We start from the raw sequence: 25,109 nt of genomic DNA, 5'->3' as shown, positions 1-25,109 counted from the left end.
ACATACGAAGAACTGCAGTCGTTGCACTTGAATCTGAAGACACCAGATATTGAAAAAAAATATTGGTACTGTTTACTTTTTGGAATACTCGAAATTTAACAATGGCAAATCCAAACATTCTCCTATGGACCAGATATGTCGAGACATTCAAAATTATGGATGAGGGAATTAATAATGCGACCTCCATCCTTCAGGCTCTTAATGACATTGATCCCCATATTAAGTTCACTCTCGAGTCTGAAACCAATAAAGTAATCAATTTTTTTGATTTGACCATTCATAGACAACCTTCCTTCTTATCTTATAAAATTTTTAGGAAACCTACACAAACAGCTACCACTATCTGTCGGGACTAAACACATCCACAAACGCACAATCTATAATAGTATAGTTCGTCGTGCCTCTACAGTACCTATGTCAAAGAAAGACTTGAGTAATGAACTTAATACTATACGTGCAATCACTGAATTCAGTGGTTATAATAAAGCCTTCATAGAACAGATAATAAATTTAGACACCGCCTGAAGACCACACTTACTAAAGGAAAAAGATGTTTCTACAAAGTTACTAACATTTTCAGGAAGCATAATGTAAAAATATCCTTTAGAACCAGCAACAGGAATTCAGAGGTTCTGCACAAATCCCTTTCAGTAAACAATTCCAATATTTTTTCAAAATCTTTAACATAATCGAAAATTGCTTTATTCATTTCGACCAATTCTTTAACCCCAATTTTAATGTAAATGAAATTTTGGAAGAAGCCTAATCTCTTTGATTTTCTCATCAACATTTTTGTCCGACTCGGCTGAATGGTCAGCGTACTGGCCTTCGGTTGAGAGGGTTCCGGGTTCGATTCCCGGCCGGGTCGGGGATTTTAACCTTCATTGGTTTATTCCAATGGCCCGGGGGCTGGGTGTTTGTGCTGTCCCCAACATCCCTGCAACTCACACATCACACATAACACTATCCTCCACCACAATAACACGCAGTTACCTACACATGGCAGATGCTGCCCACCCTCATCGGAGGGTCTGCCTTACAAGGGCTGCACTCGGCTAGTAATAGCCACACGAAATTATCAACATTTTTAAGTGTTAGATCTCCAAACTTGAGCTCTATTTTTCACGTTATGTGCAGTACACATCCTAGTCAGTTATCCCCACTAATCCACCCCTCTGTTCCACCGTAATCCCTCTCCCCTGCTGTTGCTTCCCACCCCCTCCCTACACTCCAACCTTTCCGCTGTTTTGCATTCTGCTCTCGCACACTTCCAGAAGTCCACTCCCACTCTACTCATCAACTACTCCAACACGCTGCACAAGGCGAGTTTGATACCTTTCTTCTTTCTTTTCTTTCCTTGCGTTTAGTCTATCATACCTAATTTGGCTTTCGTTTTTTTTATTAAGGTCTCTGTCCCATATTGAACTGGGAGTCCACCATGGTTCTTGTAAAGTAAGATCTTCACATGATCACCTTGTTTCCTCTGGAACCACCTGATTTAAGACTTCAATGACACTGTCGAATACCACAGCTTTTACAAAACATGATATATTCTTCTCATGGATGATATGTTTTACGCTTGCCTCTTAACAAGGCACAATATATGAACATTTTAAAGACTTATATCCTATAAGCAGATGAACGATCTGCATCTGGTGAGCCGAACCCGTCCTGGGATTCCCGGCACTAAAAGCCATATGACATTTCATTTCAGCAGGATTACCAATCACGTGTACATAGGTTTAACAACATTGTTCTTCGCCCAAGATTTTATAGAATTTTATGCCAGGGTCTAATGCACCATATTTACATTTTAAGTTTTTGTACCATACATAAACTTATTTTTAACTTACCATTGGCCTATTGTATATTTTTCATGTGTTTTTATATTGATTTTGTGTATTTGTAATTTGCAAATTTGCATCATTGGCTGATGACACAGAATTGTGTCGAAACTAGTACCATTCTCTTGTGAACGGCATGTGATATAATTCACATAACAAACTATTACTGTATTGAAAAGGTGGATCCAAAATATATTTAATTCATTGTAATCCCAGTTCAATACAGAACATTATGAAATTCCTAACTGTCCCCTAGAGAAATGAGGCGGTTTACAGTCTTGCATGGAGATGGTCATCGGAATCATCTTCCATTTGAGGAAATAACCAGTCTTGAAGCATGTAGGATTTTTACTTGCCCAAATTCTAACGTTATGTCGATTAACTTCACCGGAAAGATGAAAACTGCATTAATCTGAAAAAAATGAATTGTTCAGAAATTTTGTCTTCTATATCATCTAGCATGCTAATGCAAAAGTCATACCTTTTGTTGTGGTCGTCTGGATGCAATTTCTGCAAAAATTGCAGTTTGTACGCCTTCAGTTGCAGACTGTTTCAGAACTCTCCATACCATTGGTTGAGGAATGTTAAGTTCCTTGCTTCCTCGTGTTGTATATTTCTTGGTGGGCTCCTTTTGTTAACTACATGAATACGCTGGACATTTTCATTCGATGTGCATGGACGTCCCGTGCTTTTCCCTTTGCAGGTGCAAATCTTCTTCGAACTTTCGATGCCACTGGTAAATCTGCTTATGCTGAGGTGGTTGTTTATTAAAGTGACGGTGAAAAGCCCGTTGAACTCCAATAATGGTCTCTAGTTTTGCTAATTGCAGCACACAAAATGCATTTTCCTGTTGTCACCATTTGCTCACACTCCAGCGGACAAGACCAGCGCGCCGCACGCAATTAGGCCAGCATTAGAACTTGCAGCTGCGGCACTTCTGCATGGATTCTTCAAATATTAAACCTTTGTCTGTCCAGGAACGTTGGAATTGTGGTTCTACCTTTTGTAGTTTGGAAGAAATAAATGTTTGAAATCTGTTCCTTCTTTTTGAGTAACCCTGTATGTTATATGAAATGGCCTTTAATTATGGATTGAATCCTCAACTTTCTAATTTAACGTGTGATACATTAAGTACTATTCCACTTTTCTTATAGTAGCTTGCTTTTCTGCTTTCTAGCTCATGAAACAACCCAATATATTGTGTGTATATATATCTTTTTACAGTATTACTATTAACAATATTTTAATTTTTGGGTGTTTTTCTATGAAGTTCTTAGACTTCCAGCCATTTGCTGTAGGGGCAGGTTACAGTTTATTCTGCGATTTTAGAATTTTGATTTCTTTCATCTTTTCTTGCATAATTTTGCCTAAAGAATGCATACAATTTTTGTTTCAATTGTAAAATGATGCAAAGTAAAGCTAATGCACTAAGGATTGTCGTGTTGACATAGAATTGCAGAAATATTTTGACTAGCAAATGTACGGTCTAAATTCTTAATAATAATAATAATAATAATAAAGCTATTATCATATTTACACGAAACCGAAACATGTCGCAAACAAACTGATGTGCACAGATTGTCAATTTATATGTAATGAAGTAGCAAAAGTTCTGTAATTCTGAGAGCCTTATTCTTGAAAATATTAGGGAAAATGTGTTGGCATGCAATCATTTGGAAGAGTGACTTCAGACCATGTTACGGTAGGTTGCTTATGGCAAGCCAGTTGTCATTCTGTTTCCGATATTGATGCGAAGAAATCGCTAATAAACATTCCGAATCTGACTCTGAATCTGTTGCTTCATTCTCAATATCGTCGGTCACTTTAATCTTCCAACAAATTTTGCACTACTTCCATCACTAATTTCCTGTAATGATGCCATATTTATGCACATGCTGTACTAAAAATCTATATAAACAAATATATATATACAGAAGTAAATAGCTCACTGAATGGGAAAACTACAGAATAAAATGAAATAGTATAGCAGAGCAGAGCCTGTGAGTTTGTTTCCAAACACTACAGCAATGGTGCTCAAACAGATAGTCGGAAAACTGCACTCATTTATTTCTGTGAAATAGTGACCAAAATGGTTGTAAATATGAATGAAACAACTTGTGGCTGCTGTAGACATCGAACAACAAAAAGTAGACTTGTGATGACAGACATCTGTTGAATTAAGAAAATGCATGAAGAAATACAAACATGTCAAATATTTGACAGTGCCACTATAGTAAGGACTGAAGTGTGGAATATTTGACGGTTGCAAGTTCTAGGGTTAACAGATTGGTGTTTGCTTCTCGCTATTGGTGTTCAGTGAAGCTTATTTATATCTTATAAGTAATGATTTGTGACATGCTATATGATGATACCCTACTCCCATAGTGCTCAGCACCATGCTGGTGAGTTTTCAAGACGGGACTGAGGCTTTCCAAATGCTTGTTACAAGAGTTCTTCCAGATTTATGTAGATCCATTCAGTTAGATTTGTTTTGTACTTGTTACAGGTTTTAATGTTGAAACTGTTGAATACAAGAACATCAGTTTTACTGTATGGGATGTTGGTGGCCAAGACAAAATCAGACCCCTCTGGCGACATTACTTCCAGAATACTCAGGTATTTCTTTAAATTAAAATCTTGCTATATTCTTTTAGATATTTTATTTCTGGAATGCTGTATGATGACACCATACTCCCATAGTGCTGAGCACAATGCTGGTGAGTTTTCAAGACGGGACTGAGGCTTCCTAAAAATTCATATTAAAATTTTCATTCTGATATGTCTGTACAGTAGAACCTCGATAATTTGAAATCGGTTAATTCAAAATCTCGCCTAATTCGAAGCAGCTCTGTTCCCGGAAACACGAGGTGCTGTTTTGCATGTTACTTAAATACGGATAATTCGTAATTCGAAGAACAATGTCGGTCCCGTCACCGAAATTCAGACTTTTAATTCAAAACTGCCTTTACATTAAAAAAAAGGTATTTTACAGAGTAATTTAAATTCAAAATGTCTCCGCGTCGTGAAAGAACGCGTCTTCCCTAACGTGAAGTGGTAACTTGGCGCACTTTCACCTACTTCGGCGTGTGTATGGTTTGCTTCCTATGTATGTTGCTATGTTCGAGCGGAATCATAATTATTTTGTATTCGGTGTTTTAAGGAACACCACAATATCACGTAGCAGGCAGTGTGGGGAGAGGTAAAATCCGCGAACACTGGCGACGCAGACAGTTGGCGAAAAAGCATGGCTTATAGCCTATAATCGGTTCGTATGCACCAAACAATATTGTCATTGCCGATGAAACTGCATTGTTTGTTTATTTTAGTTTTCTTAAATGCTGAGGCCAAACGGTCTTATGGTTTTAAAGGAGAGAATTCCCAGCCGGGAAATGTACTGTTGCTATGCAGTGCACATGGAAGGGAGAGACTTCCTTCCCCTGTCATAGGAAAGTTCGATAAGCCGCGATGTTTTAAGGGCATCGGGTACTTTCCGTGCAAGCATAAGTTATCTAAAATGCATACAGTACAGTAATCCAATGAATAAAGCATTTGCACAGGGGAGCCAGTATAGATTTCTCGTCTTTGAATCATGTTTTCTTTCTTTTGATTTCATTGCGTGAGGTTGTGTTCGCTGGTGAGCTATCCAAGTGCATTATTTGAATACCGTAAATGCACCTGATTGGATACATTTTGGAAGTAGATTTTTCCCATGGCATTTGAGAGCTTTAAACTTTGAATCAAGGTTAATTGCATGCAGTGGCAGGTCTTAGAATATAGATTGTGACGTTGCAAGGATTGGCGTTTCCGAAGTATGTGTTGGCAGTTAATTCAAAATTACGTAATTCGAAGTCCGATTTTTGCGTCCCAACGACTTCAAATTAACAAGGTTTTACTGTATTCATGTTTCTTTTTTCATAACTTTTGTCTAATCTATAGTAGCAATAGAGGAAGGAGTGGGAAATGTGTTGGAGAATTAAAAGTTAAATATTTACATTCCTAAGTGTACAGAACACTTGCGATTACTATTTGCATATTCAAACTGAGAAATCAGGAGAAAAGGCGAAAAACTGCAGTTTGTGTTCATATGTGAATAGTCGTGCATATGAGTGACCTTTTTATTCACATTTTTGAATGCTTTGGTAACATTAGTAAAACAATTTCTTACATGGACAATCAGTGAGGTGGACTTTTCTGAATTGTACCTGCTAATGAATCTGTTGGTAACCTGTAACATTTCTGTGTGACGTGGCTTATTTCATTGGCAATATTGTTCTTGAGATAGTCTAAATTCAATAGTTCATGTAGGCCTAGGAGCAAGTAGCTTAGGGGAATGCACAGCAATGTCAGAATGACCTATTTCAATCCTATGATGAAATTCTTGAACTCTCAAATTTATGTAGAAAATTTACTATTAATTCATAATATAAAAAGTACTATTTTCTTTGTTTATCGGAAACGCAGCATTATTTTCGCTGTACTGAAAGACTGGCCGAAGTTATACTCCAGGGCAACACTATGATCTGTGATAAGAGAAGGTACTTCTGAACCCATGAATAAATGAGGACCCTTTACACGTGTGGTTTTGCGTGTGTGATTGTGTGGGAATTATCAGAGGTTGAAGTAACATTGTAAATATAAATGACAGTTTTGGATCGAAGGAAGCATGCTGGCAGGAACTTCATCACTCGTCCAGTTAGGTGCGCATGCAGGTATGCGTAAACTACTCGTTTGCATTGAATCATACATGCAGTTGTTCCATGACTTGAGTGCCAGAAGAATCAGCTGAAGTGTGTGTTCTTTGTAGCTCTAGTCATTTTTCTTTTTACTTTTTTCACCATGGTTGATTCACATTGTTAGGCAAAAGAATTAATTAATTCATGCAATTGTCATGTCTGGAGAATTAAATCCAGTGTTTACACAAATATAAACTAGAAAAATGAAGCGTTGAACCTCCCCCCCCCCCCCATGAAAATAGGATTTTCATGGTACCTTTATTAAAGAGCTGAAGAAAGTTTGTGATTGTAAACCCGCTATGATACTGTATTTTCTCGCATAATTAACGCCCTTGCATAATTTACACATCCCAATACTTTTGGATCCAAAGTGGAGAAAAGGAAATGTTCACGTATTTGATGGTGCCACTTCCTGGAACATTCATCACATAGCTCCAATTGAGTTTCGAAATAAAAATGTAATCTACTCAACTAGCAGCCTTCCTATTGCAAAAGCAGGCATTCCAGATACGGGCAACGTTCTGTTATTAGTCGGCAGGAAATCCCACTGCACTAGTTCAGCGAGAGAATCAACCCAGAAGTGACTAGTGACGTTCTATTCCAGTCTGATACAAACACATTTTACAAGTGTTTTGTATATGGGACATTCCCTGATCTCGATTGTTTCTTAGTCCACAGTGAGAAAGTATTTGAGTAATACTGCATCATACAAACTCGCAGTGATCAGTTACGACGAAACATACGGGCATAGGGCAGCGGGCCGCAAGTATTCAGTGTCTGAATGCAACGTGCGCTGTCACGGTAACAGATTTTTTAAAAAAAAGTTGCTTTACATCGCACAGACACATATAGGTCCTATGGCGACGATGGGACAGGAGAGGGCTAGGAGTGGGAAGGAAGCAGCCAGGGCCTTAAGGTACAGCCCCAGCATTTGCCTGGTGTGAAAATGGGAAACCACAGAAAACAATCTTCAGGGCTGCCATCAGTGGGGGGCTTGAACCCACTACCTACTGGATACTGGCTGCACTTACGCGACTGCAGCTATCAAGCTTGGTGCTGCAACTTTCCGCAAGTAGAGGAGGATCTGCTTAAATATATGATTTCATTACACAACGTTGGATAAGCCGTTTCTCACGAAATGGTGTATTTTAAAGAATAAGAAGTAGCCGCTGCACATGGAATCGATGTCTCGGATTTGAAGGTTAGCCGAGGCTTGTTTAATTTTATGAAGAGAAATGGACTTCCTCTTTGGAGAAGAACAACATTATGCCAAAAATACTAATGATTTCAACCAATTTCGTCGCTTTGTGATTGAGGTGCATTAAGTGAAGGAATGTTTGATCTCCCTAATAGGAACTGCTGGTCAAACGCCAATCAGTTTCCATATGCCACAAAGTCCAACAATCTATAACAAAGAATGATCGATAAGAAAGGAACATAGTGTTATCGTACGTGTTACCGGAAGCGAAAAACGATGTACTGCAATACTTGCTGTAACAGCTGATGGTAGAAAGCTTGTACCTTACGTTGTTCTAAAACGAAAAACTGCCTAAAGCAAAATTTCCGCTAGTTATCCTCGTTCGTAATCAAGAAAAAAGGGTGGATGGACACGTCACTCGTACAAGATTGGATATGAACTGTTTGGAGAAATCTTGTAGGGTCCCTCCTTCGATGCCCGGCCCTTCTCGTGTTGGACAGTTTTTTTTTTTTGCCGGTATGTTATGTCATACATGAATTGTAGATTTATTAGTTTATTTCACTTCAGGTCGTATTGTCAGCTCGTACGGGGAGAATATTTTCCAGTATAGGTACTTCAAACCCACATGTCTAACTTACCTGAGGAACCCTATTTGACTTTTCAGCAAAATTATCACGCCGGAATTTTACGCCAAGTGGCGGTAATTGCAAATGAGATTTGATGTATCTTTTAAATGTAAATGAATTGTAAATAATTTTTATATATCTAAATTCCTTGAATAATTTATGCATCTGAAGTTTTTGCCTGTATTTTTTGTCAAAAAAGTGTGTTAATTACGCGCAAAAATGTGGTACTATGATTTGCTGCTCTTTACCAGGAAATTCTGGATCGGGGCATTTCAAACATGGCAGAGGAACCATTTGACATGAGCATTAAATCTGGTGTTGGTGATAACCTTTCTCTTTGCCAAGAAGCACATGAACAGTAAAATCAGATATATCACCTTAAAGCACAGAAGTGCCAAGTCCAGATTTCTTAAATTGTGGGAAATGCAAAAACAAAGTTTCAAACTCGTGTTTCGATATCGGATGATACATTATTCTTTGGTGGTACTGACTTTTTAGGTATAATCTCTCAGAAGTGTTTTTCTAATCAGTTTGTTAGAAATTTGAATACATTCTTTCTAAATGTGATTATTTGTGCTGATGTCAGGACATGGCACAATTGAGCACTTGTTAATGCAGTTTTATTGGACATAGGATAAATTACTGTCTTATCTTCTAAAATTATAAACCAGGTCAGAAATTCAATAGAAGATGCATTCATTCATCTAATTTAAGAATACATACATTATGGAATGTAGGATTATTACTAAGTTGAATTTTTTTCAGTAAAAAATCAAACTTCTCCTATATTAGAGACAACTGTTATGGAACCATTTTTGCATACATCGCAGCAAGAGAAATTGAATTTTGCACTGATTTTCAATCCAAAGAGTATTTGCTATCCTCTAGTCCTCTTCATTTACCTCATCCATTCTTACGGCTGCCAAAACAGCTTCGTCATGAACTCTCTTTGCTGAAGGTAAAGTGTTGTAAAACTCCTTATATTCAGTTGGGATGAATCCAGTTTTTAACATAGTCAACAAATCTCTCCTTTTTTTTGAAGTGATATAGGTAGCAGCTGTCTGTATTTTGGTTGAAGAGTGATTCCATCCCATTTTATACTCTTGGGATTAACCTGCATTCACGGAATTAGTCCTTCACAGAATACTTAACCGACTTGCTACCTTGTATGAAGCGAAACCACTTTGTGTAACCAATTGATATTTTCGTGCTTGGAATTTTTTTTTTTCTTTCTGTTTATTACGCATTTTGTCAATGAATCTGAATCGTAAACGCTGCTGTAGTCCCGTTGGTGTACAATGTAAGGGTGTGGTTTCTTTCTGGCCGTTTCCATGACAATTTTTTACTCATAAAGAGTATAAATGTTTTTGTGTTTTCTCACCCTTTCAGTTGTGGCATGAATGGAATTGGCCTCTAGGTAACTGTGGCCACTTTCCATAAATTTTAGATCCAGCATTTTCAGATTGGAGTGTAACCTTGTATTCATGGCATAGAGTTCCTGTTCTGCCCACCACAAGCGTCTGCACACAGGATTAGATGCTCAACTTCTGGAATTAGATATGCTATATAAGTAAGTAGACAGCTCCCGATTTCAGCACTGCCTTTTTTTCCGTTGGTCTCATCCCACAAAAAGCAAGTTCCATTTTGTAATGAGTCATAAACTGAAATTATAAAGAGAGCTTCCTTTTATAATAAATTTGGCAATCACCTGCAAAAGGGATTTGAAGTATGGCCTGAAGATCAAAACTTCCACATACTAATTTTGGGTTATCAGCTGCACTTTTAGTGTCTTCATCTTTCATTTCCCGAATTTCAAGTTTACGAGTGATGTGGTCTGTATACTTCTGATTGGTTGTAGTGGTTTTAGTGCGTTCTGCCTCTTTACACTTAGAGCCTTGGTCCTTTTTGGGAATAAAAATTGCTAATGGTGGTTCAGATTGTTTGAAAATAGATCTAAATACACATTCTGACAGTGAATTAAACAAGAAAAAAACACAGTCAAATGCGCACTTGAAATCTCAAAGAATTGAAATCGCTTGGACTTGGAATTTCTGTGCTCTTACAAACAAAGCGCGCATGGAGATGGCAGTTTTTAATTTTGCGAATTTATATAGTTTTTGCCATAGATTTGCACAAGGAATTTGAGTGCACTTGAAGCAGCATCCCACCAGGTTTCCTACAGTACCAATGTCAGAATCACAAAAGATTAGACTTTGCACAATTGTGCATTAAGGTATCGATATTATTGTAATAGTTTACAGTAGTATGTGGGAATCATTTAGGCTTTCCTTGATCTCAACATTTCTAGCATGCTCGGGCAAAAGAGTATAAGTCAAAAAATTGCCAAAATGAGAAGTCCAGATTCTGTGAGGTAGTCGTCATACAGCTATGGTAAACGTGATATAAGTCTGAAGAGAAGCAATGAGCTGTAAGGGCACATGGTAGAAATAGTATAACTGAGAAAGGAATTTATTTGCTTGGTCAGAACAGTATATGTCAACATGTACTGTTTATACCACTGCACCTTCCTACAAGTCATATGGAGTAAAAGAGTACAAGTCATTTCTCTCCTTGATTATGATTGTTGGATAAAATTCTGTGCACATATTGATGCATTAACAACACCAAATAACTCCGGTTATTTTTGTTGTTCATTAGTGTTTAAAATTATCAGAAGGATTAGTTCAGCTGTGACTTGCTGTGGCAAATAAAGTAGGTTTCCTGCTGTATGGATGGATGTTTTGTGATGCAACATGGTATCAAGGGCTAAGAAGATACTGGAGTTGGTATCTGTTCTTTTTTTAATTTTACAAATTCTTTGCCTTACATTATATGTTAAGTGACAGGATGTTGGTTGTTCTTGTCACTTCAGTTCAACATGAATCCAATGGAGTTTTCTCACCTGAACTCAGAGAAGTCGGTTCATGGTCTTCCTCGGAACTTAACTATGAACAGATGGAAATAGCTGAAGAAGTTGAGAAGCTCCTGAACAGTGACAGTGACGAACAGTGTGCCATAGAATTCAGTTCACTGACTTCGACCACTCTTAAAAATGCCAGCAACTTTTGTACAAAACTGGTTAAAAATTCTAATGCAAACCACAGTGAAATATCCAACTTCGACGATTCTAATCGTGACAAGACCTATATACACCCGAAAGCAGCGATTCAGGCAGTCCGCAAAACGAAGGCCCTTCTAGCTCTCAAATTCATACAAAAAAAGTGAGGAATCGTGTTGCAGTGTTTTCCAGAATACTCAGAGCTGAGAGAAAATTGAGTAGAAATACAGGGAAGGAATATGTAATCGCAAAGGGTAATGTTATAACAGCTAAGAGGTCAAAGCCATTTAAGAACTGTCGGATGAAGTGCAAGAAGTTTCTGGAGGCGATCCACAGGAAGAAACTTATCAGGGAAGAGCTGAGGCGTCCATTTCCAAAGGGTTCCTTGTCCAAGAAGTGAAATTGTTGGGAAAACGCGAAAAATGTTTTTCAGACGTACTGCTTATTGTATGCTCATATTTTGCCCACCTTTTACTTTTGATCATGGAAGCCTTTTGGAGGGATCACAGCTTATAGAACCGCACGATTCTTTGTAAAATAAAAAATATAACTTGGACAAGGTGCCATTTGGAACTGCAAGATGGACAAGGGCCATATTGGAACAGTATGAAGTGGACAAGGGAGACTTTGTTTCTGTATGAATTAAAATTACTGTTTTAACGATAAGAATAACAATTATTCTTGCTGTAATGTTAGGTAATTTATTCATAAAACTTGAAAATAGATTATATTGCTGTTTAGAAACCAACATATCCACAATTATTCAGCTGAATCAGCAACATTCTTAATCAGTCCTGGAGTGGAGTGGAGATCATTGCGGTCCTTGTGTTGGCAATCTGGTAATTTTGGGAGGCACTTTGAAGAGTAAAGAGTTCTTTTATGCACATTCTACTTCCATAACACTGGATTTCGTTCTTTTTTTCTGGCCTTTCCTTTAGGACATGGTGTCATTGTTCCTTCTCGCCTAACCTCATTTTCTCTGCGTGTTGGTTCTTGCATCATGTCTGCAATTGATATTGACTTACATTCTAAAACCAGAATTCTCGTTATGAAACTAATAAAGTACACTAAATAATGAAGTATAAAAAACATAAGCACATTGCAATTACTCACCTAATTCTAACCAATAATTCACATAAACATTACAGGCTTTCTGTTCGTTGAAAATAGAATGTTTTGATTTTATTTATCTACGAAAGCAATGCTGCCAACTGGAAAACATGTATTATTCATTGAAATAAAGCAAATAGTTCATAATTCCATTTATAATAAAGTATGGTAATAGGATATCAAACACATGGACAAGGGTCACTTTGGAACTCAGTAGTGCAGCTTGCTTACCCTCGCAATGGGACAAGTAACAGTTTGTTACTGTATATTATTATGTCTGCCATATTGGATTTCTGGCATTGGACAAGGGACACCTTGGAACTGCATAGGATATTCAAATGCAATTTTCGAGGGTTTTGGGCCGTTTTGGTTCCGTAAGACAAGTATCAATCCGTATATGATGCATAGACGAAGCCATTGATGCCATAACATGAATTTTTCATATGGGTGGACAAGGAACCCTTTGGAAATGGATGCCTCAGCTGTTTGATGATTTTTGGTCTTTGGGTGACAGAAACAAAAGAGCTAATTACATCGCTCAACTCGTAGAAACGAAACAGCCAGCTACATCGCGGAAACGCACAAATGATCCACATAGACAAAAAACTAGGAAATCGACTCACCTGTTTCATTTCAGAGTTGATGGTGAGAGATTTAGGGTTTGTAGAGACTGCTTCATGCGGACACTTGATGTATCACAAATGTTCGTTGCAGTTATCGCAAATCAAAACCTAGTGTGCCTGGTGCAATCCAACCAGATCGGAGGGGGCGACACCCACCGGCTAACAAACACGATGACAGTAAATTAAAAGAAGTTTAGCAGAACATCTCATCTTTCCCAGCATACGAGTCGCACTACACGAGGCGGAAAACCAGTCGTCTATATCTACCGCCCCAACCTAAATATGCAAATAATGTATAAGTTGTAGTGTGAGAACACATGCGACCCTGTATCCCGTCCGATATACGAAAGAGTTCCATAAAATGAACATTTCTTTTAAGAAACCCATAGTAGACACGAGCCACAAATGTGATGTTTTAAACACATACAAAAAAGATTTGAGGAAGACCAAGAAGAGAAATTAAAACTGGAAAATGAACTTGCACGTTGTCATAAAGGAGATGCACCTTGTTTAGCAAAGGACGAAGACAGTCGTGCAAAGACCTTACAGCCCGGTGCTACTCGTTCGATATGCAACAGTGTTTACCAACACCATTTCTTCAGACATCTGTTTCTTTTTATAAACGACGATTGTGGATCTTTAATCTCACTATGTACGAAACAAGCAAGAAAGATGCAACATACTACTTGGGGAAATGAGACTGAGGGAGGACGAGGGGCAAATCAGGTGGCAACCTGCATTTATGAACAATTTATAGGCCTTCCATCAGAGGTTAAGAAGGTTACCATGTACTTGGACACATGCAGGGGGCAAAATAAGAACTCCCATGTTTCCGCTATGTTTTTCTGTGCACTGAACGATAACAAAAACTTAGAATTGATAGATCATAAATTCATGGTTAGTGCCATAGCCACTTAGATTGTGATGTTGACCATGGGCTCATAGAGAAGCAGAAGAAGAGCCTGCCATTTCCTATCTATCATCGCCATGACTGGAGCCAGCTGATACGTTCTGTGGGAAAGAATGAAGTTTCAGGTCATCGATCTTTCCCACAAAGACTTTCTGGATTTTGGAGGCCTGTAAAGAACTTCATTTATGCACCGCAAAAAGGATACTGATGGTATAATCCTTTCAGCTGGTGTAATGTAAAGTGGATACGCTATACCAGGGATGGGGGTGTAGAGTACTTGAGAACTACACTGAAAAAAGAGGACTCGTTTAGAACTTTGGACCTCAAAAGAAGAGGGCGCATAGAAGAGCTTAGACAAGTGCAACAACGGCAAACTTCCCGTTTCTAAGGGGAAGAGAAAGGCCATTTTAGACTTGCTTCCTCTTATTCAAAGTACTTTCCATCAGTTCTATAAAGATATGCAAACATCCAATATTGCAGACATTTATCCAGATGGGGAAGAAACGAAGATGAAGAAGCTAGAACCAAACATTATGCTGTAATTCAGTGATAGGTGATGAAGGAAAGCCAGTTTAAAGATAGAGTTCGCCGAATGCCTCAGAACGCTTACGGACAGCATTTTTAGCATCATGTTAGTGCTTTTAATTTCGTGACACTTTTTATATCTCTTGCTTGAAATTAGAGCAATTTCATTATGTTTATATATAGGCCTACAATTTTATGTACTTTTTTATGTACTTTTATTAGCTATTCTGAACCTGAAAACATGAATGGTCCAAACAGTATAAGTGAGAAACTGTAGGTAGTAAAACAGTTTTCTAGAATGTTGCATTGAAATAAATTTTTATTTATTTTACAGCATTTAGACTAAGAACCTAACATTTTTAAACACTTACATGCTTTGGAGTAGGTATAGTACTTGAATAAAGAAAAAAAATGCTTCTACTGTAAAGTTACATTTTTTGACATACTCTTTTGCCCGAGCATGCTACATTTGTTCTTCCCATGGAAGACTTTCTTCTGAATTGAAATTGACTTTGTATCGATCCCTGTTTTCTCTCTTTTGTAAAGCAGATTTACTTGGGTTTCTTGGTGTAGTGTGTTGAAAATTAGGTAGCTCGACTGCTTCGTTTAGTCGATATTTGTTGTATAGTGTGAAAGTCAATACGTTGTCTCTGCGTGTTATATTGGCAATATGTTCATTAGCTCTTCGCCTTAAAAATTATGTAGAACTCGATTAGTCATCATGACATAGCATAAGTTATCTGCCTTTGTATTAATAGCAGTGTGTAACGTTTGTAATCTCAAACTAATTATTCTGGAACTTTTACCATGATCTGTCTTTCTGGGGATAAGGTTTTAAAAAGTGATCAAAGCAAATGCCTCGTCCCGTAAGAACACAAATTGATATTTTCACAATTTTCATGTAGGGCTAGATGTAACTTCTCATTATTCAGATGACTAAAGAACTTTCTGTACTGTTGTTAGATGGGTAGAATGCAAGGATGAGGAATGTGGCTGCAAGCACAAATTTCCTGTTCTACCCAGACTTGTCTGCTACACGAAAACATTGACTGACACTTTAGTGTTCAATATCCTACCTGATTGGATATTTAACTCGCAGGGGGTCGCGTGCCGAATGTAACGTCAGGAGTCTCGTACGGTCGTTTCGACCAGAAATCAATACCAAACGCTTCCTTAATACGCTATTTATTGTTACAATAATATAAGGTCATACTATTCACACTTTTTTTATGATAATGAGATTGGCTTTTGCTGATGAAATTGAAAATAAAAATTCAAGTTCTGTTTATGGAAAATACTTTTAAAATGTTTAATTTCATTTAACACACATGTAGATAATGCTCCTTCTCCCTCTACTCAACAGTGAATGATAACAGTACATTTCCGCACTATAAATAAGTCTATGCCATGAGTCGTGTATGGTTGAATAGAACGGAGACAGGTAATGTGAGAGAGTCGCGTGCGAACGAAACGACCGGCTAGCCAGCTAGTCATGCATGCTAGGAGTGGAGAGAGTTAGCAGTGGTGTCACAGAAGTGTGGACGAGTCCATTGAATGGTACTGAGGGGTAGGAAGTATAATAAACAGTGTTCGCAGAAGGATTGACCAAAATAAACAGAAATGGTTGAAACGACCAGACGCGACCCATCATGAGTTAAACACTCCCATGAATTACACCGGGCTGTAAAGATTATCCGGCAAAAGTAATTGTATGTGATATACGTTACTTTTAGTGTCTTTATGTAAAAAATACCGGTTGTTTTGTATCGCGTACAGACGCAAGTCCGTCTCATGTTTATGCTAATGGAGCTTCGTTGTTGTTAAAAATGAGGTTTGGGTTGGTTGTATGGAATGCAGGTATGGACATGTCTGAGAGAAAATATTGTATGTGCTCTGTTTTGGAGGGGAGTGGGTAATTGTACAGGAACACTGGAAGAACAATTAGAACAGTTGCAGTTCACGCATGCGCAATGTCAGGCAAGGTCAAAACGCTGAAATCGCGTTCCTCCATAGTCTGAGAGGAGAATCTGAGAATGTGTGTCACGCCTTTGTCTACAAGTTACAACGTGCACTTTTAAGTCGATTGAGTAAACGAGTTTGTATTAAAATGGCAAGTGGCAGTGATGTTCGGAGGCGAAAATGTGTGAACAAACCCAAGTTTCTCTTATATGTTGCCAGTATACAATTAAAGGCCAGAAGCAAAATATTACGCCATTTAAAAGAAGCCTATACTGGGCATATTTTAACATGAATTTGGGTGTTCAAGACGAATTTAGCACCCCAAATTGTGTGGAAAACGTGTAGAAAACCTGCGGCAATGGTACAATGGGTTGTTGCCGTCAGTGCCATTCGGAATTCCAGTGACTTGCCGGAACAAAGAAATCATTTTGACGAATGTTATTTTTGTGTATGTAAAGTGTCGGGGTTCAGTACGAAAAACGAAAAGCACATTGTGTATCCCTGCCTTCCATCTGCCATAACCTCCATACCACATGGACCCAATATTCCTGTCCCCAAACCACCAATACAGTTACCAGTGTGTGTGTCTTAGTTATCAAGTGCGGAGGATGGTGATACCTTTGTACCGGATGTTGAGGATAAAACTCCACGTCTTTATAATCAGTGTGACTTAAATGATTTGGTGCATGACCTAAGCCTCGCTAAAGAAAAGAGTGAGCTTTTAGAATCAAGATTAAAAGAGAATTTTTTTACTTCCTGGGGCAAATTCATATTGTTCCAGAAATCGGGAGGAAGGATTCCGTCAGTTTTTTGTTCACGAAGACAAACCTGTGTTTTGCTGTGATATCCCTGGCTTCATTCGTAGTCTTGGAACTATTTACCAAGCAAAGGACTGGAGTCTGTTTGATACCAGTAAAAGAAGTCTCCAAGGTGTTCTTCTGCACAATGGGAGTAAACTTGCTTCAGTGCCAGTTGCTTTTTCCATGGGGTTGCAGAAACTGAACTACAATGAACACAGATGGTTACTGTGCTGTGATTTAAAAGTGTGCAGTATCATATTAGCACATTGCAGACCAGGTGATCATCACACTGCTCAACCCCTTTGTCCGTTCATTTTCTGTGTAACATAATGCTACAGCGCATACATATAAACCTTCACTAACCTTATACTGATTATGGTGAAATTTACAGGAGACCTTTGGTAAGAGTCCTAATATTTCCTGGTGTGGTATCTGCTCAAATCTATTTCTACTCACTGTATATGGTTGTTTAAATGAGGGGATCAGTTGACCAGTAGTTTTTCCAATATGACTTTTTTACCTGTCTCATCAATATAAACCAGAAAATCGTGTTGTATTGTTACATCAGGCCACTTCAAGCTCTTACGGGAAATATTTTAATGTGAGAAGTTTGCTCGTGATACAATTTTGTATGCTCGGCAACAAGTTCAGAGAAATCACAAAGTAAGCCCTATTACCGGTACTCATTTTGAGGTTCATAAAGACTTACTGTTTTGCCTGGGAAATCCTCTATAAAGTCGGTGAACTATTATTTTCCACCCATTCATCCGTATAGATAGGTATGTACTTCCATTTACGCTCACAATATCACTTTCAGCCTCGTTCTCGACCATCTCTACATCAAGTTTTGGAGGACGCATATCATTACTATCAACCGAAACACTTTTGTTAGTATAGCTTTCAACATCGAACTCGCGGTCGTCAACATGACTGGGGCAATCCGGTTACTTATCCGGATATAATTCATTAAAAATCTTGCCTGCATCTAAGCTCGTGTTCAGTCTGGAAAGCGTCATCTTACCCACCACATGGCTCCTTGAATGATGTAAACATGAGGTCAAAACTTAGCAAATGAATCATAAAACAGAAGAAGAAATGAACACAAAGCTATCATGGAATAACACAAAAGGTTCAACACTGAGATTCTAGTAACTTGACTGCCAGCTAGTTTCAGAAGTTTCGACAGATGTCTCTGAGCATACGAGTTAACTCGTCTCCCGTCCGTAATGTGTTAGGGCAGCAAGGAGGATGTACTAAGTTCCTGTGTTTTCTGTGTTAGTGGGACTCTCGGGGCAGGGATCGTCACTGGTTAGTGTCCGAGTGGCCCAAGAGGAAACGGTTAATGTCTGGAGAAAGAAACCTTGTAAATCGTTCATTAATTGATCCTCAAAGTGTGTTTTTGCCCCCTTTTACATACCGTATTTACGCGAATAATACCCGCATATTTTAAAAAAAAGAATTGGGGTGCGGGTTTTGTGTCTGACGTTTTTTCAAAGTCAGACTTCCTAAAAGTTAGGGTGTGGGGGATTATTCGCGTAAATTCGGTATTCAATTAGGAATTATGAAGCAGTACTTGATGAGTTTGGATAGAGGCAGTCCGTGCTTTCAGTACCTCTGTTAGAAATTTCCAGGACTGTCAGGTGCCAAAATTAAGAAACTGGGTTGCTGCATGACCTTAAAATTACATTTCATGCACAGTCATCTGGATTATTTTCCTGTAAAATTAGGAGCATTCAGCGACGAACATGGCGAGCAGTTACATCAGGATCAAAAAAATGGAACGAAGGTATCGGGTGCGATGGGACGTCTCCATGATGTCAGATTACTGTTGGTGTCTAGTGCAAGATAACACTACCGAGGAACACAAACGCAAATCAACACAGCGTTCATTCACATCAAAGTGTAGCAAACAACAGTATTCTTGTAGTGAGATTCATACATTCTAGCAATGAACATGTAACTTTTTTGTATATTTGTTGCATGTTGATCATGTCCCATAAAATTATATATATTCTCTATTATGGTGTTTTCTATTGAAATTACAACATATCAGATTTGCATTCCAGATAGCAGAGAGATTGAACGTGATACAAAAACGGTTTACATACTTGAAATCAGCACACCTAAATTACGGCAAATCGCCTCTTCAGCCTTTCGCCGGAGATCATTTTTTTTTCGCAGGCCGGTTTTATGAATGAATCTGTCTTTTTTTCTAGGCAATTCAGATATTGCTGTGGTACAGCTAGTAAGCACACAATTAAATAGTAAGTAAGTAAGTAATATGTTTTATTTATCCTGGCAAAGTTAGGGATGTACTCCCTTTCTTACACTTAACCAGTCTTAACCTAGAACACTTAATAATAACTACTGATGACAATATGATAATATGGACAATAGTAACAGTAATACCATTAACAAAAGTAACCACACTTAAAAAAAAAAAATCATATCATCTATATAATATAAATCGTACGTAAAGTGCAGAATATAATTATGAATAATGAGTACTAAGAGTATAATTATGAATAATGAGTACTAAGAGTATAATTATGAATAATGAGTACTAAGAATATAATTATGAATAATGAGTACTATAACAACTACTTAAGAAAAAGTTTAGAAAATATATACATTTCTACAGTACACCGAAATATCGCCTTCAGTTGAGAGGTGAAGAGAAGGATTAGTAAGAAGTAGAAGAAGAAGAAGAATATCTGTGAAAGGAAGAGGGAAATGATGATGAAGAGGCGGTAGGAGTAGGTGTTTTCAGGTCATAATTGATGATTCATGCATGTTTACCTGGTATTTCGACACAGGCATGTTTAAAAGCTAAGCTGCTGGACATGCTTCTAACGTCCACTGGTAAGAGATTCCATTGTCGGGCTGCGGTAACGGTGAATGATTTCGTGTAGATTGCTGTTCTGTGTACAGGAAGGGATAAACACATGGTGCTGCAGGATCGGGTATTTTTGTTATGGTCTGTGGAGAGGAGCGTCATTCGATCACGGAGATAGGCTGGTTGAGAACTTTTAAGAATGGTATGCAAGAAGCAAAGAGTATGAAGTGTGCGTCGTTCTTGCAGGCGAAGCCACCCGAGCCGCGTGTAAGACGGTGTGACATGGTTAGCGTAACGAAGTCCACAGATAAATCTTACACAGGCATTCTGAGCGCACTGTAATTTCCTTCCCCAGTCTACTCCTAGGTTGTTGTAAACTATGTCGCAATAATCAAAATGAGGTAATGCGAGTGATTCAACAAGAATTTTCTTTAGTTTAAAAGGGAAAGTTAATTTGAATTTACTGAGACAGCGTACGCCAATTTGAATATTCATTGTTGATAAGTACACACTGCTGGCGACCGGTGAGATAGGATCTGATCCACTGGAGTGCACTCGCGGAGAAATTTAAACTATTTAATTTGGATATAAGTATGTCCCTGTCAACAGTATCGAAAGCTTTACTAAAGTCCAATAACGCTAGAACTGTCAGTTGTTTGTTGTCCATAGCTTGCCTTATGTCATCAGTCACATGTGTTAATGCATCTTTCTTGAACTCTTTTTCCAGTTTGATGATATTTTGATCAAACTCTTCCCAGTCAATGGGTGTTATACTGTAGATATGTAGCATTCAGGTGTCATATTATTGTAATATTTTACAGTATTTACAATTAACGATTTAATGTATACTGTGGATATGTAGCATTCAGGTGTCATATTATTGTAATATTTTACAGTATTTACAATTAACGATTTAATGAAGTGTTACCCATAATGTTTTCCTCTCGTACAGTTCTTTTGATTTTGGCCTAGGTCAGCTCGATGGCGTAGAGTTCGCACATGTATGGAAGCAAGCGTAGAACAGTGTCCATGCAATCTTAGTAATTCATCAAAACAGTATTATTTTGTGGATTTTTGAAGTGCTTGATGAGTTTAGATATATGAAGTTTCTTCATTCCTTAATAAAGCATCACTTTCTTTTAGCCATTTTGCCACATTATTTTTTTTACTGCATACCAAGAGGGTACTTTTTCTTCGGTGGTGTGGCAAGGCTCATTGTCACTGTAGCACTTCTAGAGTGGAGATTAGGAAGGAAGGAGTTTGTCTTTCTCCCACGTATAAAAATTTACCCCATTGATTTGCCCTTGGTAACCTCTGCGGCCTTTCTTGCTTCGAACACCAGCTTTGTGCCTTGATAAACTTACTCTTAGAACCAGCCTGGGCAAGCATTAGCCTGTTTGAAGAACTCTCTTGGTTGTAGCTCCTTGAATACTCTCTGTCAATGTTTTAAAAGTTTTGTTTACATCACATCATTAAGGTACAGCTCCAGCATTTGCCTGGTGTGGAAATGGGAAATGACTATAAATCATCTTCAGGGCTGCCGACTATGAATTTTGTTATTCTTGTAGGTTTAATCTTTTTTTTTTTGCGATCTCTGTGGTGGTAGCCGGTCTTTACTTTTGTGAAATGCATGCGCATGTAACCTCTTGTAGTTGCATATCAAGATACTATTATTATTGAAAGATAGTGTTTTGTAATAATTGATGGCTTTTATCCAAGGGAATAACAAATTTTCATAAACATAAATCAGCCTTAGCTAAGCGACGAATTGCTGATTGTTTGATAGGAAAGAGATGGGCATCAGCTATTACCCAACAGGAGTCTCCATTGAAGAAAACCAGGGAGAAAAGGTCATGAAATGTTATCGGAATCAGATTATTGTTGTCCTCAGGAAGGTGTCACATAAACTTCAAGTCATGCAAGTCCTGCACCTGTAGCAAGCGACCATGACAAAACAAAGTACAATCCCCATAAATTCGACTCAGGAAAAGTTGCATTGTGAAAAACAAAATGCAGGTTAATCATTTTCCATTCTTTGGGGAAGGAGAAGACAAACTTCCAGAGTTACCAGTATTCGTACAGCAGCTGCTAAGAAAGGAAAAACATACAGTTCTGGTGACTTTAGGTAACGAATCAGGAAGAAAACGTCACTTGAACTTTGCTTTAATTTTCCCATCAATTTTAAATTTAAATCCCATTTTTCTCCCATAATATTCTGCCAAATGTAACAAAATTGGTATAGTGTATGTCTCGTAGCTATATTAGGAAACCTGCATATGGGATTTTTGATTGCCGAATTTTTTCTAGTAGGGATTTTTAAGTCAAATTTTATAACAAAAATTACACAAACTTTAGTGCAATATATCTTTTTATATAAATTACGTACAGAAAAGTAGTGATTTTTAAAGAATTATCAACCTAATTCCAAATTTCCATTAACATGTTAATTACATTTCATGAAAAAAAAATTGGAAAATCTATTAACTGTATATGAAAGAAATGTTCGTGCTATCTCTACTTTAATGTGACATTCCCTCAAAGTTTTGTGAAAATCCATGCATGAGGTAAAAATATGTTTATCTCGGGAGTGTTGCCTAGTAGTAGAAATGTCAGATGTTTTCCAGTAATAGTAGTCCACCATATACAGAATATATACAGAGTACCACATATTTAGTCAGTTATTTCTTCCTCTTGTGGAAAGTGTTATTTTTGCTCAACAGAAACTGGTCACCCATCCTGTTGGAATTCCATCTTCATTTATATTGGTTTGTTGTGTGAATATCTTGGTGGAATCTTGCTCCTTGCTCATGAGGTTCATTTTCAGGAACATTCAACTTGTAACTAAATAGTTGTAAAAGATCATAATTTTCGGCTTTGTCTTATGTTGGAAACTAACCACTGATTTAAATGTCTTCATACTTGCAATATCCTCAGCACTCTTTTTTTCATGGATATTGTATGCCAAAAATTCCAGACTTTTATATGTGTACACTGGAAATAAAGTTTGGAATATCAAGGATACAATGCAATAGTAAAGTTACAGAATGTTGTTTATTGTATGATAGACACACAATCTGGAAATATAAACTCAAATGTTTTTCTTTGATTGTTTAAGACAAACGGTAATAATTAAAGGTTACAATGTGTTTTTGTAGTGAATGGTGTCCTTTTTTTCACTCTCCCTTAGTACTATGTATGGCTTCCTCTGGCATAGTTCAGGTCCGACACACTGGCATCCTTGAGATCAGTAGATTGACGTCATAGGAAGAACATCCCAGTCCATCTGTTCAAATCCACAGTAATTAGGTCTGTGGAGGTTGTGGATTATCAAAAAAGCAGCAGTCTTCAACTTGTTGCATGCTCTGTGTATTTCTTGTCCAGTGAATTAGCTGGCCAATTATTCATATTGCTGATACCTTCTTCTATCATGAAATTCCTCACTGAAGCACCTCATTGATTGCAAGCATTGTCATAGATAAAAATGAATTCGGCACCACATTCATCCCTGAAGGGCTGTACAAGCGCTTGAATTCATCGGTGCACCATGACTCTTTATGTCCCTTGACTTATCAAAGTTGTATGACGGCCATGCATAATCCCAACCCAAAACGTTGCCCCACCTCCAAATGCACGCATGCAGGTACTTTCTAATGTGTCCTTTGATTTCGCAACCTTTGTAATACCAATACAAATGATCCGTTATTGGACATTATAAATTTTCCAGCTAACTCATTCCTGGTTGCCAGCATTTCGCCCTCGTGTGCTAGGTTGGGCTTATCAGTTGGTACCTAGCACAACTACCAAGACGCAGGCTAGTGCATACAGTGGAGGCCACTGCGTAGGCTACTTGGAGCCACCGGCAGTGCCAATGCACTATGAGAGACTTTCTCTTTACAAAAAATTGATGCCTGCTTGGCTATCAGATGATATACATGTTGATTCCCATAGGGAATCTGAAATATTTGTTCCAACCTAGCACACGAGGGCGAAACGCTGGCAACCAGGAATTACTTAGCTGGAAAATTTATAATGTCCAACAACGGACGATTTATATTGGTATTATAAAGTTACTCATTCGGGGCAAATATTTCAGATTCCCTATGGGAATCAACATCTATATCATTCACAACCTTTGTCATGTAACTGGCTTAAGTGATATCAATGTTTTGTGTGCAAACACGATTTTATGCTATTCATCCAGACCCCATTTAAGATGTATGACCCAGCTTCTCAGCATGATTATTCTTTAGTGGATCACGTGGAGTCCGTTGAAATGACCTTAATTGGGCACTGTGCAGCTGATTGCGTGCAGATTATGCAATTACATGGAACCTGGTTGCCCTCAAGAATTCACCTTGTAATTGGTGAGCAGTTGAAATTAGTCTTCCTCTGCACTGTTCATGTGGGTATACCAATCTTTATACGGCATTGTTACCCTTTTCAGTCAAGTCACTTCATAGGTCTAATGGTACCTTTTCTATGTTGTTGACACTGTACTTCAGGTAATCCCCTATGTTGTGTGATCCTGCTGCTTGTGCCGGTCCACCCTGAATCAGTGTCACAATTCTGGCTTAGTCAAACTGGGAAATATGCATTGTGCATGAAATGTGAACACTAGTTAAGCTCATACTGCACTGTATACATATTAACTATTTTACCTGAAATGGCATAGTTCGCTTGGCAACTTGATTTTCAGTTTCAAAGTATGTCATAAATACCACCCACTTACTTTCCCTTGCTGGAAGTGTTGTCCATCATTCCAATCTATCCTCGTTGAACGGCTGCAACCCTCTGACCTGCCAACCAAAATGAGTCTTTTCTAGCAACCATTCATGTAATGCAAGCTGTCATACCTGTCTGTTGCAGCTGTCGTAATAGTGTTCTCTT

General features: G+C 38.0%; 1 protein-coding gene across 2 annotated transcripts in view; it reads left to right on the top strand.

The window, feature by feature from the left end:
• The window catches only part of Arf1 (ADP-ribosylation factor 1), a 74,476-nt gene that overhangs the window by 36,249 nt on the left and 13,118 nt on the right, over window positions 1-25,109 (top strand). For both annotated transcript variants that reach the window (XM_067137651.2, XM_067137650.2), the window contains exon 3: window positions 4,351-4,460. In XM_067137651.2, coding sequence (XP_066993752.1) covers window positions 4,351-4,460 — 110 coding nt within the window. The remainder of the gene's footprint in view (window positions 1-4,350; window positions 4,461-25,109) is intronic.

This window comes from Anabrus simplex, chromosome 1 (genome assembly GCF_040414725.1).
Source record: "Anabrus simplex isolate iqAnaSimp1 chromosome 1, ASM4041472v1, whole genome shotgun sequence".
Classification (NCBI taxonomy): domain Eukaryota; kingdom Metazoa; phylum Arthropoda; class Insecta; order Orthoptera; family Tettigoniidae; genus Anabrus; species Anabrus simplex.
The sequence above is the reverse complement of the archived record's forward strand: the minus strand, read 5'-3'. Positions and strand labels throughout refer to the sequence as shown.